The 16,271-nt window shown below is 36.1% G+C and overlaps 1 protein-coding gene across 8 annotated transcripts in view; it reads right to left on the bottom strand.

The window, feature by feature from the left end:
- Positions 1 to 14,316, bottom strand: part of magi3b (membrane associated guanylate kinase, WW and PDZ domain containing 3b) — a 248,841-nt gene extending 234,525 nt beyond the window's left edge. For 4 of the 8 annotated variants that reach the window (XM_073954525.1, XM_073954524.1, XM_073954529.1 and 1 more), the window contains exons 1-2: positions 13,838 to 14,316; positions 13,252 to 13,705 (exon numbers count right to left, since the gene is read on the bottom strand). In XM_073954525.1, coding sequence (XP_073810626.1) covers positions 13,252 to 13,558 — 307 coding nt within the window. In that variant the 5' untranslated portion in view covers positions 13,559 to 13,705; positions 13,838 to 14,316. Of the gene's footprint in view, positions 1 to 13,251 lie in introns of all 8 variants that reach the window. The other 4 variants (XM_017356705.4, XM_017356704.4, XM_073954528.1 and 1 more) reach the window with 1 other exon arrangement.
- Positions 14,317 to 16,271: the final 1,955 nt, after the last annotated feature.

Raw genomic sequence — 16,271 nt, forward strand, 5'->3', positions numbered from 1 at the left:
ATGAACAATTTAATAATAATAATAATGATAAGAAGAAGAAGACTTCAGCAGAGTTGCAAACCTTTAATCTCATACACAAGGACTAAAAACGCTTTTATATTGTCATATAGCACACGTATTTAAGCAAGTTAACGAGAGAGAGAGAGAAAGAGAGAGAGAGAGAGATAGAGAGAGAGCAAATATAAACTAATATCAAACTGGCATACATCATGTGCATAAATCATGCCATGGACATTACATTAAGATGACTACTGGTAAAATAGGCCTAGATTAAAAGAGGTTGACCAAATTAGAACGTTTTTGTCGTAAACTATAGAGCTAATGTGAAATAACAAAGAGCATAAGACTCACTAAAATTGCATTTTAACAACTGAAGAAGAAGAAGATTAATAAGTATCTATTAATATTATTATTAATAAAGTAATACATTGACAACAAGCAGGTAAATCAGCAGGTAAACATTTTTTGTTGTTGTTGTTGTTGTTGTTTATGGGTCAGAAAATCTTGCTTACAATATGATACGTTCATTGAAGTGATTTCACTCATGAATTTCCTGGACATTTTCATATTTCTGTCTATCTTGTACTTCTGGAAAATATTTTAGAGCTAATGCAAAATAACAGAGTAAAAGACACACAGCAATCAATGCTTCATCTGTCCATTTATCATTCTCATGCTTGCCACAACAGAAATGATTGGAAATGCAGTCTGGACAAACACATCGGTCTTCTCATAAATCAGCAAAAAATAAGAATATTTTCTGGCAAGCTTTAGAGTTACTCTTCATCAATGATGCACAGGATGCATACAAAAGCTTATGATTAATAATTTATTTCCTCCAAGTCTCCCTGCTGATAATTACAAACTGGTGGTGGCGTTCATGTGCACTTAACTCAAAAATATGAGCATTCTAGCATGACTTGAACACGGTAGTACCATTTTATGTTATGAACTCAATTAAAATGACCACTTTCAGTTGTTTCCTCTTAAATTACATAAAGCACTAGTCAAAGGTTAATCACCTCATTTAAAGCTAAGGTTAATTATTTATTAGTACGCTTTTAAGGTTAAATGTTCAAACTAATCTAAATGTTACAATAACATTTATACAGTATTTTGCATTCACTTATATTGATACTCATTAACTTATATTTTTAGAAACTGTAAGACAAATACTTTATTTTTCCTTCTATATAATTTTGTTATCTTAACATTAAAACAGTTTAAAAAAAAGTTTATTAATTGGATTTTTTAATAGTACTTTGATGCATGTTCTACTGTAGAGTAGCTTAGATTTCTTTCACAATTTCACAGTTAAGTTAAACCAGATTTTATTTAGACAGGTTTTTTATGAAGACGCTTGCTCATGCAGAGTTTAGGGCGTACTCTTAGTTCACTTAGGGCGTACTCTCATGAGGCATGGTTGCCTTGAACCATGCCAAAGCATGGTTGTCCACCCTCCCCTTTCCCCCGATGGCCTGCACTCACACTGCATCTTTGCATTCTGAACGTGAGCATGCTTACGTCATTGATGACGCAACTGTTCAGCTTAACAGCAAGAGAATGGCTCTCGCTCAGCACCGTGGACATTGCTTTAGTTATATTCTTTTATTTGGTTGGGATGCAGTGATACATAGTCAAATATTTTGCCGAACAGATCCACAACATGCAGGTATTATAAGGTTTGCTGAAGATATCAGCTGACGTGCAGTGAGGGGTTTGCGTCTTTAATAAACTATGACACTTCGCATTCATTGAAAAGTAAGAATGATTAATAAATCTATATGAAACGGTCCTTTAAAAGTGACGTCGCATCTTCAGTTTCAGGCTCAGGTGCACTTTGCACTACCGTGTCAAAGCCCAACCAAACCGCGCTCTGGCATACCTCTTCCAACCGAGCCAGGGTCGGCCAACTTAACCGCGCTTGGGCCCAAGTCGGAGCACCTGGGCAAGGTTCAGATAACAAGAGTGAGTAAGGGTGCACTCACACTCTGACTTTTTCCAAACCAGTTTGTGTGTATGTGCTTTTGACGTTGTTGTTGAACAAAAAAGACAATATCTTTACAATTGTAGGAGACCTGCAAACATGGATATCGAAAAAAAATTATTCAAAGATGATTCCTTGGATTTTCTAAAAAAAAAAAAAATTAAAATGTAAGTGGTTGCAAAATTTATTTAGGTTAAATTTAAAACAATCAAATTTACTTGAACATTGCTTAATTTAATTTGTTTGTTAAATTCAACCCATATAAATTATTTGCAAAAACTGCAAATACAGATTTTTTTTTGGTGAAGCAAGAAAAAAACTAACACTGAAGGGTTATTTCAAAACAAATTGGGTAAAATATGGACTAATTATTAATTTAATTAAAAAAGAAATTTACCCTGCAGTTGGGTTAGTTATACACCTATATTTAGGTTGAAACAACCCAAACATTACATTAACATTAACAATCACATTTTTTAAAGTTAAAACAATGGTTACAGGTTTCAGTGCACCACACATCCAGTATATTTATTTCATTTCATTTCAATTCAATTCATCTTTATTTTTATAGCACTTTTACAATGTATATTGAGTCAAAGAAGAAGCTTAACATAGAAGATTATAGTAAATTAAAACGGTGTCAGTTCAGCTTTCAGAGTTGAAGTTTAGTTTAGTTCAGTTCAGTGTGGTTTAATTTTCGCTGCTGAGAGTCCAAACACTAAAAAACAAATCCAGCCATGCACAACTCCATAAGTTACAAACCAAGCAAGCCATGGGCGAAGAATAAACTTCACCAACTAGCAAAAGTGAAGGAAAAAACCTCGAGAGAAACCAGGCTCAATTGGGCACGACCATTTCTGCTCTGGCCAAACGTCCTGTGCGGAACGGCAGTCTAGATTAGTTGATGTCATAAATATGGGAAGATAATAAACCTAATATATTGTGATGTATGCAATGACAGCAGAAAAAAACACTTAAAGGAATTACAAACAACCAGAAACTAATCTGTCAAGAACTAAAAGGGCCATTTAAAATTCACAATGCAACGACCAGCAATTTCTTCAGAAAGAATATTAAGACTTGTCATTCAACCCCTCTACAACGTCTAGACGCCCATTAAGCGCTTTACTGTAAGTGCAATTTTTGCTCAAAAATGTCTGAGGCAATCAATACAAGAAGTCAATAAAGCGTATCTTCCTTTAATCATTAGGGAACGCTCAAAGAATGAAATCATGGATGCACTTTACCATTACTTTTTGATCAAAATAATTGCACACACAGCTGAACTATACTGGACCTCCTGCAAAAAAAGTTCAGATGCGGACTGAGAAACATTACATCCCACAAATAACCATAGCAATTCTCCAATGATACAAAAAATAGACTCAGAGAACAGCAAAGAGAGTCAAGGTGGAGATGAAGCAGCTGGTGGAAGGAGAGCTGCTGTATTTGTGCCTGTGGCAAAGACTGCGCATCATTTCCTCTTATCAGCTGATCCTCGGTGTATATAGGCATTTCACTGACTGCATGTATTATTCACACACTTTGAATTCCATATGAGGCCTGGACATAAGAGACACTATTGCACATAAACACAAGAGCAGCTTACATGCTACTGTGCTCACACACACTACAACAGAGGATGCAGTACAGTACTTTTTGGAAGTAAACAATGTCTATATGTCTTTCAGTAGAGCTTTGTGTTTGTGCAGATGGAATCAAGAACGAGAAAGACGAAAGGAGGACTAAACACATTAGTATTATCTCAAAAGTGCATGTGGACACAAACTCATACGCTGAAAAATGACAATAATCATAATAATACATTGTTTTCCTAAGTTAGCGATAGTCACAAATCAGTCTCAAACACAAGTTTTTCTTTGACTTCCTTTATTCCTTTATTCATCAGGGGTCGCCACAGCGGAATGAACCGCCAACTTCTTCAGCATAGGTTTTACACAGCGGATGCTCTTCCAGATGCAACCCAGTACTGGAAAATATCCATACACTTGTTAACACATACACTACGGATAATTTAGTTTATTTATCATAGCATGTCTTTAGACTGTGCGGGAAACCGGAGCACCCGTAGGAAACTCATGTGAACACTAGACCATGCAAACTCCACACAGAAATGCAAACTGACCCAGCCAGTACCTGAACCAGCTTCCTTCTTGCTGTGAGACGTCAAACACAAGTTATTGGTTTAAAACGTAATAGTTAAAACGCAAAATTTGTATTATTTTTTATTGACTTTTATTGAAGTGTGAAGTAATTAACTCTTACGAGCAAATGATTTGCCTAAAAATACTCACAAATTAAGCGCAAACAAGAGCTACTAGCTTAAATATTCCAAAAACACATGAACTTCACAATTGTGTGATTAAAATAACTAAAGCTCTGCTCACACGGTGGGATTTCAGCCACAATTTTGTTATCTGAGACAAATTTGGGAAATCCTAAAATATTGCTGAAATTCTAGACTAAAATTGGTAATTTTTGATCTTTGGTTTAACATGTTTAATGACAGCCACTTGATACCTGTTGTGATCAGATTTTCTTCCGATGAAATTCTGGTAGTATCAGAAGATGTCAGACACTTTCCTACAGTGTGACAAAGCTGCGATAAGCATCAATCCAAGAATGAATAGGAGGTCCGAATTTTTATGAAGCAATTCATGCGACATATGACACAATCTGACATGCTAAAATCGCTCAGGATTATGAAAAAAAAATAAAATAAAAAAAATAAATAAATATATATATATATATATATATATATATATATATATATATATATATATATATATATATATATATAAAAATAAAAATAAAATAAATAAATAAATAAATAAATAATCGCACAGTGTGAGCCGGACTTTATGAACTAATGAATTAGTCTATAATACTCACAAAACACACATATTTGGCTTAAATCTAAAGCTAAACACTAACTTAATTAGGGTTGGCCGATGTCAAACAATTTGGCATCGTACGATGTTTAATGTGAAACATCGCATTGAACGATGGCATCGTTGTCATAGGTGGAAGTGAATTAATTATCTATGAATAATTAATTAATTCATAACAAATTAATTATTTGTAGCCTACCGTTTCAACTACCTGACCAGCATGGTCTTTGTTTTACTTATAAACAAATCATAAATAAATAATAATAAGTTGCACAAAAATTACCATCTGTCGATAAGAAAAAAAGTTACACAACCAACAGTATCTGAGGTTTTCACTAAAATTACTAAGACCAGTTTGAAAGTGAAAGACTGAAGCAGTGTAGTGATGCTGTGACACGTAACCTGATAGATTCAAAAGACAGGAGAGTCGTTAGATAGAGACAAGATTAATTAAATATCACGATTAACAACTATAGTGAGACGCGATCCAGCGGTACATCCTTGATAAACTGTCTGACGTGCACTGCTCTCTCGAGCTCAGAGGAGCGCATAACAGTGTGTTTAACTGTGGCTGTGTGTGTGTGTGTGTGTGGTCACGTGATGTGCTTTTTCGTTCTAAAATGCCATTTTAATACTAAGACGTATTAGTATAAACGGGCCTAAGTGTGTATTTTTCGCGAGCGGGTTTGGGACGGGGGCTGGGCGGAGGATCTGCGATGCTGGCTCAGCATCATATTGTCTATCAGCCATCGGCGATGGATGATGGCATAGTCTATCGGCCCAACCCTAAACTTAATAGTGTGAAACAAAAAATTTGTAAGCTAATGAATTTGGTCAGAAATACTTACAAATTCATCTCAATCAACAGCTTAAATCTTCCAAAAATGTATTCATTTATACTTAATTCAGAAAACTATCATCTCAAAAACATCACAAGAATTAGATGCTTTGTTTTCAGAGAAACTTGTTCATGCTTTTATCACCAGTAGGGTGGATTACTGTAGCTGCCTCCTCACTGGCCTTACAAAAAGAGTTGCAGGCAGCTCATCTAGAAGGCTGCTGCCAGGATTCTGACCAGAACCAGAATATCCGAGCACATCACACCTGTCCTCAGGTCTTTACGTTGGCTGCCAGTCACATTCAGAAAAGATTTTAAAGTATTTTTTTTATAAATTACTTGTCTATAAATCACTAAATGGCCTAGGACCTCAACACATTACAGATATGCTCACTGAATACAAACCTAACAGATCACTCAGATATTGAGGATCAAATAAACTGGAAATTCCAGGAGTTCAGTCAAAGCATAGTGAATCTGCCTTCAGCTACTGCGCCCCCTACAGCTGGAATCAGCTTCTAGAAATGGTCAGATGTGCTCCAACATTAGGCACATTCAAATCCAGACTGAAAACACATCTGTTCAGCTGTGCCTTTACTGAATGAGCACTGTGCTGCATCCCACATATCACTCTTAATCGCTCATATTTTTTTAAAACCTGTTAGCACATTTTAATATGTTTTTAAACATTTTTATTCTTTGTTGTTTTATTTTCTTATACTGGTGTTTTAATTCTTGCTAATGTAAAGCACTTTGAATTACCATTGTAAATGAAATGTGCTATATAAATAAACGTGCCTTGCCTAGTATTGTGAAATAACTTTAATGAGCAAATGAGTTCGTCAAAAATACTCACAAAGTATGAGCTATTGGCTTAATCTTATTGAAAATCATGACAGATTTATTTTTTAAAAATCATCATTACTGTATACATATTTTGGACTATGTGGTCACCATTATATTCAATGACGTCAAAGAGTTGCACTCTTACTGGTGCTCCATCTGTTTCTTGGGACGTTCCAAACGGCTAACATCACCCTCCAAAGGGCATTTCAGAGTAAAAACAATCATGTATCAATCATATTGAAGTTTCGTTCCAAAATAAAGTGCTCAAAACTGATCACTTCGAAAGGTCCTTCAGAACAAAAGATTCCAAAGGGTACAGCTGATGAACACTTCACAGCCTCATGATCCTTTGCACAGGAAAGCTGTTTGAGCCTCCAGTGGTCACTCTGTGAGACCAGAGTTTGACTTTACCTATGTATAATATTTTTCTATAGGCTACTACTGTAATATGTATGTTTATAAATTAAAGTTATAAATTATAAATTGTATGATTATAAATTGTAAAATAAATAAATTGAGCGTGCTTTTGTGTGTCAAAACATCACCTTGATTGCCTCGTTAAGATCCCTAGATCCCAGAATCCCTACAACCTTCATTCTTGGAAGCTGTCACTCTAGAAAGTAAACACTTTGAAGGGATTAGGGCATAGGGATGAGCCCTTCCGAATGGAACACAGTGTTTATTGTCAACACAACTGACAAAATACAGATACAACGCCACATTGTGCGACTTCTGCTTGTAATTTTTCAGATGAAAAAAACAAGAAATAAAAGTGAAGCATTTACCGTCTTCATTGTGAATACAACATATTGAATGTCTTCACTGTTCTCCTAGAGATAAGAGAAAAGAACAAAAAGATGCCTGATGACTTGAAGACTTTTAGTAACGCACAGCCACTGAAAGAGCACACAGGTATAAGTATACTTCTAAAGCGTACTCTTGAACATGCCAAAGTTCACGCTTATTCACAAGAGACCTTCTGATTGGTCAGTTTCACTGTGGTCATAAAGTGTCTATTTTTCTCCAGTTATGATCGATGCAGTAATGAAGATGGATGTTGACCATTGTCGACAAGTTTATTGGCCAGTTAGTTTCTCTGCCTTTTCTCATCATGGATTTCTCTTGATGTCCAGAAGCATGTAATGTTATAATGCTACTCCTTATGGGGGGTGGATGGGGGAGTCCAACATCCCCTTGACTGAAAATTAAATCCAAATACCAGCATCCTACTAGTTTTATTCAAGCAGCGTCAGTCAGTGTTGTCACAATTTGCAATTATGTTCACATGCTCAACAGAAATGACTGTGATTGGCTATGAAGGTCATCAGTTCACCGAACTCACCACTGTTTACTGAGTGTAACTACAGATACAGGAACACTGGAGCATTTTAAAGCCATGAAGTTCAGCAGGTCTGTTGATAAGCTGACATACGAGAGATCCGCTGATGAACAAACTGATCTTCACGCTTTTAAATGCTCCATTGTCCCTGTATCTGTAGTTACACTCAGTAAACAGTGGTGAGTTCGGTGAACTGATGGTGTGCACTATTTAGAGCACCCGGAGGAAACCCATACGAACACGGGGAGAACATGCAAACTCTACGCAGAAATGCTCACTGGCCCAGCTGGAACTCGAACCAGCGTCTTTCCTGCGGTGATGCGGCAGTGCTTACCACTGAGCCACTGTGTTTCTAGAACTAGAAATAAACAAATTAAAAAAAACTCAAACATAAGAATTATTCATTCTAATTGGTCTAAAAACTCCAACTGGCTAATGAATGCCTCCAATATCTGGAAATTAGTCTCAAACTAATTAGCTGTTATCAGGGCCGACGCTAGTGTGAAAAACAGGAGTGACGATTTATGATTTCAACCAGTTTTCAAAAGCAACAACCTTCTTCTGAGCCTTGCATACACACCAGCTACACCCCTAAAACCAGAATCAATAAATGCCTTACAATTCTCATCACATCCTACAAAAAACATCCCACATATAAACTCACTATGACCTCAAAATATACAATATGTGTCCTAAAGGCCAGGGCCTCAGCAGCCACTGATGTGCATGCTCACACAGTCGCAGACACTGTTCATTTATTCAACAATCAACCATCCAGTTAATGCTATCCCTCTGTACCCTCTCCCTCTCTCCATGGCAACAACTCTCACATCTACATGCTAATAACATCCTCCTATCTCCATAACAACTCTGACATATTGTGCCTTTCCCCCTCCTCCTGCTAAGAATACACTCGTTCGGCCCATCAATAATGCTAAGATATTCTGTGTCCATGGTAACCACGTCCTCCTCCCCATTTTCATTATGTCCTCATACACCAGTAAGGTACCGTCCTGTGTAAAGGTGATCCACTTGCTATGATCAATAGACACTTAAGCGGTGAGTGTCCTTAGAAATGACGCCTGTCCAATTATGAGACACGTGTGGAGTGTTTACTACCCACCAACCCTAAGGCAAGCGCTGTGCTTCTGACATAAAGTCACTTTAAGCACAAGTCAGACCAGGGCATGTGGTACAATCACTATAGGGGGAAGAGTACAAAGAAGCTTCTAAATGCCTTTCGGCAAACTACTTGTCCATGATCTTGGTGATCTATGATGTAGGAATTGCAGATTCAGTCTTGAGAAATAGCTCAACTTCAAGGGGTCTATGTGGGATCCTTTTCTTCCATGAACACAAAAGGCAAGGTCAAAATAGTTTTATACTTTTCATTAGTTTTACTTTTTCATTTGTTTTGACTTTATGTTTTCAAATTTATTTAGTTTTAATTCTTTTTAAAGAGAGATTTACTAGTTTTATTAGTTTCTATATTTTGAAATTATTTTTTTTATTATTAGTTATGTTTTTATAAAACATATAAAATTCAAAATAATAAAAAATAAAAACAATAATTTTTTTTAAACATATTCAGAGGACACATGACCACTATCATCTAACACAGGTGTAGGGAACCTATGACTCGGGAGCCAAATGTGGCTCTTTGATCAAAAAAATGTGGCTCTCCAGCTGTCTTTCTTCAAAAATATTTCAGCTTTTTTAAAACTATACTCGTTACTAGAAATCAGTTTCCTATTGAAAATACAATTTATATTGTATTTTCTGCAGCAAAATGAATAAGAACTCGATTTACAATAAAAGGACGTTTCAACTAATACGCATATGAGGTGCTGTGGTTTAACTTGAATCGCGACAACAATAAAGTGCAAGTTATATTTCTTTCATTTCTATGGTACAATACTATGGCAATTTACATTTCTATTTTAACCTCACACATGTAAATTCAAACAACCATGAGTGGCGATGGCCAAAAGAAAAAAAAAATCTGTCAATTGTCCTTTCTTCATACATTGTGATGCGTCATATTTGTTTCTTTTTTTTGAGTTGCGCATAGACATAAATAATGGTTTTGTTTATAAATAAATTAAGGCTTTATATACACACACCGCATATGGCTCTTTAAAAACACTTCAGATTAAAAAATAAAATAAATGAAATGGCTCTTTGTTGAAAAAAGGTTCCTGACCCCTGATCTAGCACAAGATAGCAGCCTTAAGTAAAATATGTGTGCAAGGCTGCTTTTGAGGTTAAATACACAGGAGTGATGGGAAGTTCAGATCTTTAAAGTGAAGCTGATCTTTTGTGTCAATCTTCTGATGCTCCCACTCAACATACCAAAAATATGTAGTCAGCAATCATTATTTCAATTAGTTAAAACTAGGCATGGGACGAAAACCGTTTTGAATGTATACCGCGGTTTGAAATAGTCAAGGTTTTAAAACCGTCAAAATTTTCTTCAATACCATCCCTAAGGTATTTGTAAGATTTTTATATTTACGTTTTTTTTTGGGACAACAGTATCTCCAGCAGAACAGATATCCAAAGATGCCAGTTTAAATTGTAAAAAAAAAAAGAAATCTGACAGTAGAAGTCAATAATTCATTTAGCCTGACATGTTTACTGTTCCAAAAAAAAATTTAATATTTCTCAAAATCTAATATATTGTGCTAAAAAGGGAAAAAAGTTTTAGTTTTTACCCAGATATTTAAAAAGAATATATTTTGCAGCAGTAATCACAATACTGCAAAACCGTGAAACCATGATCTTTTTATCCAAGGTTATCATACTGTCAGAATCTTATACAGGCCCATGCCTAGGTAAACCAATGCCATGATCTGAAAAGTTTCTTATAATTAAGTTGTGCAACCCAACTGAAGCATGATTCACTTATTTAAATTCCATTATGATTTTCTGTTAGGAAATAAACGTACAATTTACCAGATCCTCCCATTTAAGCCCTCGTTTTCCCTGCGCTGCAGTTGTTCAAGTATAGTTCAATCACAGTAGGCTGTCATGTGCTGTTTGTATTCTGTTCACCATCTGCTGAAATCACACATGCGCAGTATTATTTGTTCACCGGTTCTCAAATCTGATCTCAGTGTACGGTTCTAATAACTAAATAACTCAGTATATATTGGTTTATTTTGAGTCAGCGGAGGGTATTAAACATGTTAAAAAGTAAGTAGTTTGTGGATAAGAGTGCTTACTGGAAAAGCAAATCAGATGATTCAAGTGAATTTGGTGAACTAGTTCAACCAGTTCATTGAGAAGATCCAGTTAAAAAGAACAATTCGCTTGTGATCGCGATCACTAATACAGAAATAAAAAACATTATTGGGCAACAATGTGTTAAATTAATCATTTTAAGTCTCTGTTTTTAAAGCTGTCACTATGCTGCTGACATGTCCTTTAGTTGTTTTTGTCCACAGGAGAAACAGTGAGGACGGACTGGAGGTGAACCGGCTTGATCTGGCCAAAGGCATCACACTGAGCTGCCGTACGGGTCAAACATTTGGCAGCACAAAGTAAATAGATTTATTTCTAAAAGGCTTACAGCATGTATTTAATACATTTAAAAAGATGAAAATAAAGGACGTTTTTGTTATAATTTTAGTTTCAGTTAGTTTTGTATTTACACAATACAGTTTCGGTTAGTTCTATTTTTTTAGTTAACGAAAATGTTTTCCCACTTCTAGTTTTGGTTTGTTTTCTTTAACTATAATAACCTTGCGCAAAGGGACATTTTAACAGAGTTTTAAAGAATATTCATGTGGAACTTCCATAAATAACATGGAATAGCATTATTCTTTATTATTTATGGTAGGGATCCATAAATAACATGGAATAGCAAGATACTAGTCAATATTCAAAAATCAGGCAATCAATCAAAATAGGTTTTCATGCTGGTTCACCTGAATGGGAGAATAGTCAACAATGATGTTACAAACCTGTATGCTTTACTTTCTGCAGTGAAATACAAAAGATGATAATTAAAATCACTGCAGTCCAAACAACACTGAACTCCTTCGACTTTTTTTCTATCGACAAAAAGAAAGTCTTTCAAAATAGCTTTAACTGGGTTCTACAGAAGACATTCATGCTTGAAATTACATGAAGATCTTTAAAGCTTATTTTTTCTTTAGAAAAACTTTACAATAAAGCTCTTGATGTAACCTGATGTATTAACATTAACTGTGAGTATATTGTCATTTGTTACAATATTCACTCATCTTTGATAACGTTATGCTGGGTTTTAAGATTACATGAAATCCACTAGAGTTTTGGCACAAAGAGTGTGGTGTTGTGGTGACCCGTAAATGACAATGGACATTGGGAGACAATCATCAATCCTTTTATCTCATACAGTGTCTCATAGTGGACAACAAACAGAGCCACATCTGGAATGTTTTATTATGACATCCTAAAAGAAAGACTAGCATTTTCAAAAATGTACGTTCCCCACAATGAACTCCTTAACATTTGTGACGCTGATCAATACAAGCAAAGATCTTCAGTACAAGCTTTTAAACATGGCAAAATGAAGATGTTAGCATTGGTGCAATTATGCAATGGAAATCAATTTAAGTAAGCAGTGTTCTTGATGACATCTTGCTAGTCATTAAAGAAGGATTGATTAGGAAGCTATATGTAGTCTGACATTTTTTTTTCCCAAAAATCACAAGAAATAAGGAGTTAAAAAAATCCCAATCTGGCAGCAAAAAAAAATCGAGAGAAATTGTCATCTAAACCTTGGAGTAATCAATCAAAATAAAAACAGTTTCTTGTTTGGTCATGTTAGCTTAGGTCCAATGAATCAAAATAATAAATGTAGCTTTTGGCTTTAAAGTTGTCAGTTAATGTTGAAAAATGTAATCATGTTAATTAAAACCATGAATGCTGAACATCATCGGTTAATAAATAACTCTGAAGTATTTTCTGTTGGCGGTTCATGCTAACAATTATAGCAAACCAGCCCTAATTTTTACAAATTGAACTTTCAATATAAATGTTCCTAGTTTGAACTACACAATTTTATGAACAAACCACTATACTGTTTGTCATCCAATGTATGAACAATTCTGAATGCATAAACATAAATCAACAAGCAATCAAGGTAATCTGCTTCTGCAAATAATGTTGTGTGCACATGATGACAGGTAATTTTAGGTGAACTGCCCCTTTAAATTAAAGCCTCGACGACGCAGGTGCGCTGTAAGCCAGACAGTCAACTCTCCTGGCAACAGTATTGTTTGACAACATTCAATTTCAGCCACAACAAAAAGCAAAAAAAGAGGAAAGTTTCTCAGTTTACCTGGTTTGACGGTCTTAATTCGAATCGGCTCCCGAAAGTGGCGGATCACCGCGTGCGTGTCTCGGTTCGTCAGCCCGCTGACAGGTGTCCCGTTCACTTCCAGTAACACATCCCCGTAGTACGGTAGTCTCCCAACATGACACACCAGCACGTCCAAGTTCATCTGACCGAGAAACGGGAACTCCCCGAGCTCGGCGCCTCCGAGAATCTCCACAACATCCCCGAACTCCCCGACGCTTCCCCACGACACGGCGCACTCCTGCACTTTGGTAGACCAGTGTTTCTTCCTCTTGAGCGTTTTAGACATCGTGAATCCTTAAAGTTTCAGTGCAGTCTTACGCGAACAGGTTTTGAAGCCCTTCTCCCCGGTGAGACGTTCACTTTACCCGGTGAGGAGATGACAGCGCGCGGATGCGGAGCGCCATCCAGCCTGTGATTTCTCCATAAGCCTCATCTAGCACCATTATTAGTTCATGAAAATATTCAATCAAACGACGAAACAAATGCACAAAATAGCCACATCATGCAAAATAACGTCAAAAGTAAAACAACAATAAGCACAAGAACGAAGTAAAACTGTGTTTACCTGTTAAGTTAACTCAGGTTTTGCATGCACGGCATCAAAAGCGCACTAGACTGACAACGTGTCCGTCATTAGGGCGAAATTAAAATGTGCGAATTATCAGCAAAACAGTTCCTCGGAGAATATAACGCCAGTCTCGGATGTATTCGGTTGTTGTCGGGTTTGTCCAGTCGGTCGAAGCTCAGGTTCGTTTTCGAAACGCGATGCCCAGTCAGTGAGTGGATGCGTCTGGCGCGTCTTCATTCCTGGCTTGAAGCTGAGCCTTCACACATTATTAACCACTGACGAATAGCCTGCTAGAGAAATAAACCTGTCGAGCATGTCTTTATCGCCTCAAATGGTCGCGGTGATGCTGTCATTTGCGGCGGCTGCTCTCTCAGATCTTCAGGCACGGCGGCTACTGTTGCGCTCAGCTTGTGTTTGTCAAATGAAGCGAGTGTGTAACGCGCGCGCGCTCTCTGTGAACAGCCAGTGCGGCCTGTGACTGGATGGCTCTCAGGTGGAGGTTAATATAAACTAAGCTTAACTGATTTACTAAACAACATCCAAATGATCCAATAATAAAACCAAAAGTGTTCATACTGAACTCTGATTGGATGAGTTCTAAATCGTTGTGTGATAAGCCATTAAACGCATAGCTTACCAGTGAATTCTGTTATATGGATTTTTTGCAACAGTTAGACTGATGAGCTATATTATTTGTAAATTTGGATAATTACTAATCATAACGCCTCTATTTATTTAATTAAATTGCCGTTTGATATATTAATCATTCAATTTTTATTTTAAAAAAGCCAAGAGAGGCCATGCGTTTTTCTGATTTATATCGTGGCTAACATGCATCTTAGATGTTGGTCTTTATTTATTATAAATTTATTCTTATTATTATTATTATTATTATTATTATTAATTTATTCATGCATTAATTTATTCATTCATTCATTTTCTTGTCGGCTTAGTCCCTTTATTAATCCGCCAACTTATCCAGCAAGTTTTTTTATGCAGCGGATGCCCTTCCAGCCGCAACCCATCTCTGGGAAACATCCACACACACATTCACACACACACTCATACACTACAGACAATTTAGCCTATTCACCTGTACCGCATGTCTTTGGACTGTGGGGGAAACCGGAGCACCCAGAGGAAACCCACGCGAAGGCAGGGAGAACGTGCAAACTCCACACAGAAATGCCAACTGAGCCAAGGTTCGAACCAGTGACGTTCTGGCTGCGAGGCGACAGCATTCCTAATAATTTATTCATGCATTATTTAATTAATATTTTTTAATATTAATAATAATTCATTCATTCATTCATTTATTTGTATTATATATTATTATTATTAATTTATTCATTCATTTATTTGTTTATATTATATATTTTATAATATTTAATTATTATTATTACTATGAATTCATTCATATATTTATTTATTGTTTGTTTGTTTAATATTATGTGGCTAATGCAATAGTTCATCCAAAAATTTAAATATTCTGGTAATTTACTCTGGCCATCCAAAATGTAGTTGACTTTTTCGACAGTAAAACATTTGTTACTTCTGATAATCCACTGAGATTTTATGAAGGCATATGATCAACCATTATGTGACAGAAAGCTCTTGCTTCCGATTGCCACAAATGCATTTACTGAAGCTGTGGATTAAATATATAGGCCAATATGAACATATTCAATTTCTTTCACTGGTCTTTCACTTTATAAGACCTCAAAGTATAATCAAAGCCACATGTATTCATTTTGTTCTGCATTTAGGCTCTATCTTATGTTTTTATTATTATTATTATTATTGAGCAGCACAGTGGCTCAGTGATTAGCACTATCTCCTGACTGGTTCGCGTTTGGGCTGGGTCAGATGGCATTTCTGTGTAGAGACTGCATGTTCTTCTCTGTGTTGGCGTGGGTTTTCCACCTGGTGCTCCGGTGTCGCCCACAAGACATGTGGTAGAGGTGAATTGAATAAACTGAATTGGTTTTAGTGTATGTGTGTAAATGGGTGTTTCCCAGTACTGGGTTGCAGCTGGAGGGGCATCCGATGTGTAAAAAAATATACTGGATAAATTGGCAGTTCATTACGCTGTGCTGACCCCTGAAGAATAAAGGAACTAAGCAAAGGAAAATAAACAAATTAATTATTATTACTATTATTATGCTACTACTCAAAGTGAAATTATGTTTACTTGCATTTTATGAATCACGAAGGACCAGAGTTTCAGCTAAAATCGTGGATGGCCCAATTGTGAGTAAATTAATACTAAAGTACATTTTGGTGGAAATATTCCTGAATCCACTATATTTACTTACATTTCTGACATACCGTTGAATTCAGAATTATTAAACCCCTTAATTATTAGCTCCCCTGTTTATTTTTTTACCCAATTTCTGTTTAACGGAGAGAAGATTTTTTAGCACATTTCTAA

Source organism: Danio rerio, chromosome 6, assembly GCF_049306965.1.
Source record: "Danio rerio strain Tuebingen ecotype United States chromosome 6, GRCz12tu, whole genome shotgun sequence".
NCBI lineage: Eukaryota > Metazoa > Chordata > Actinopteri > Cypriniformes > Danionidae > Danio > Danio rerio.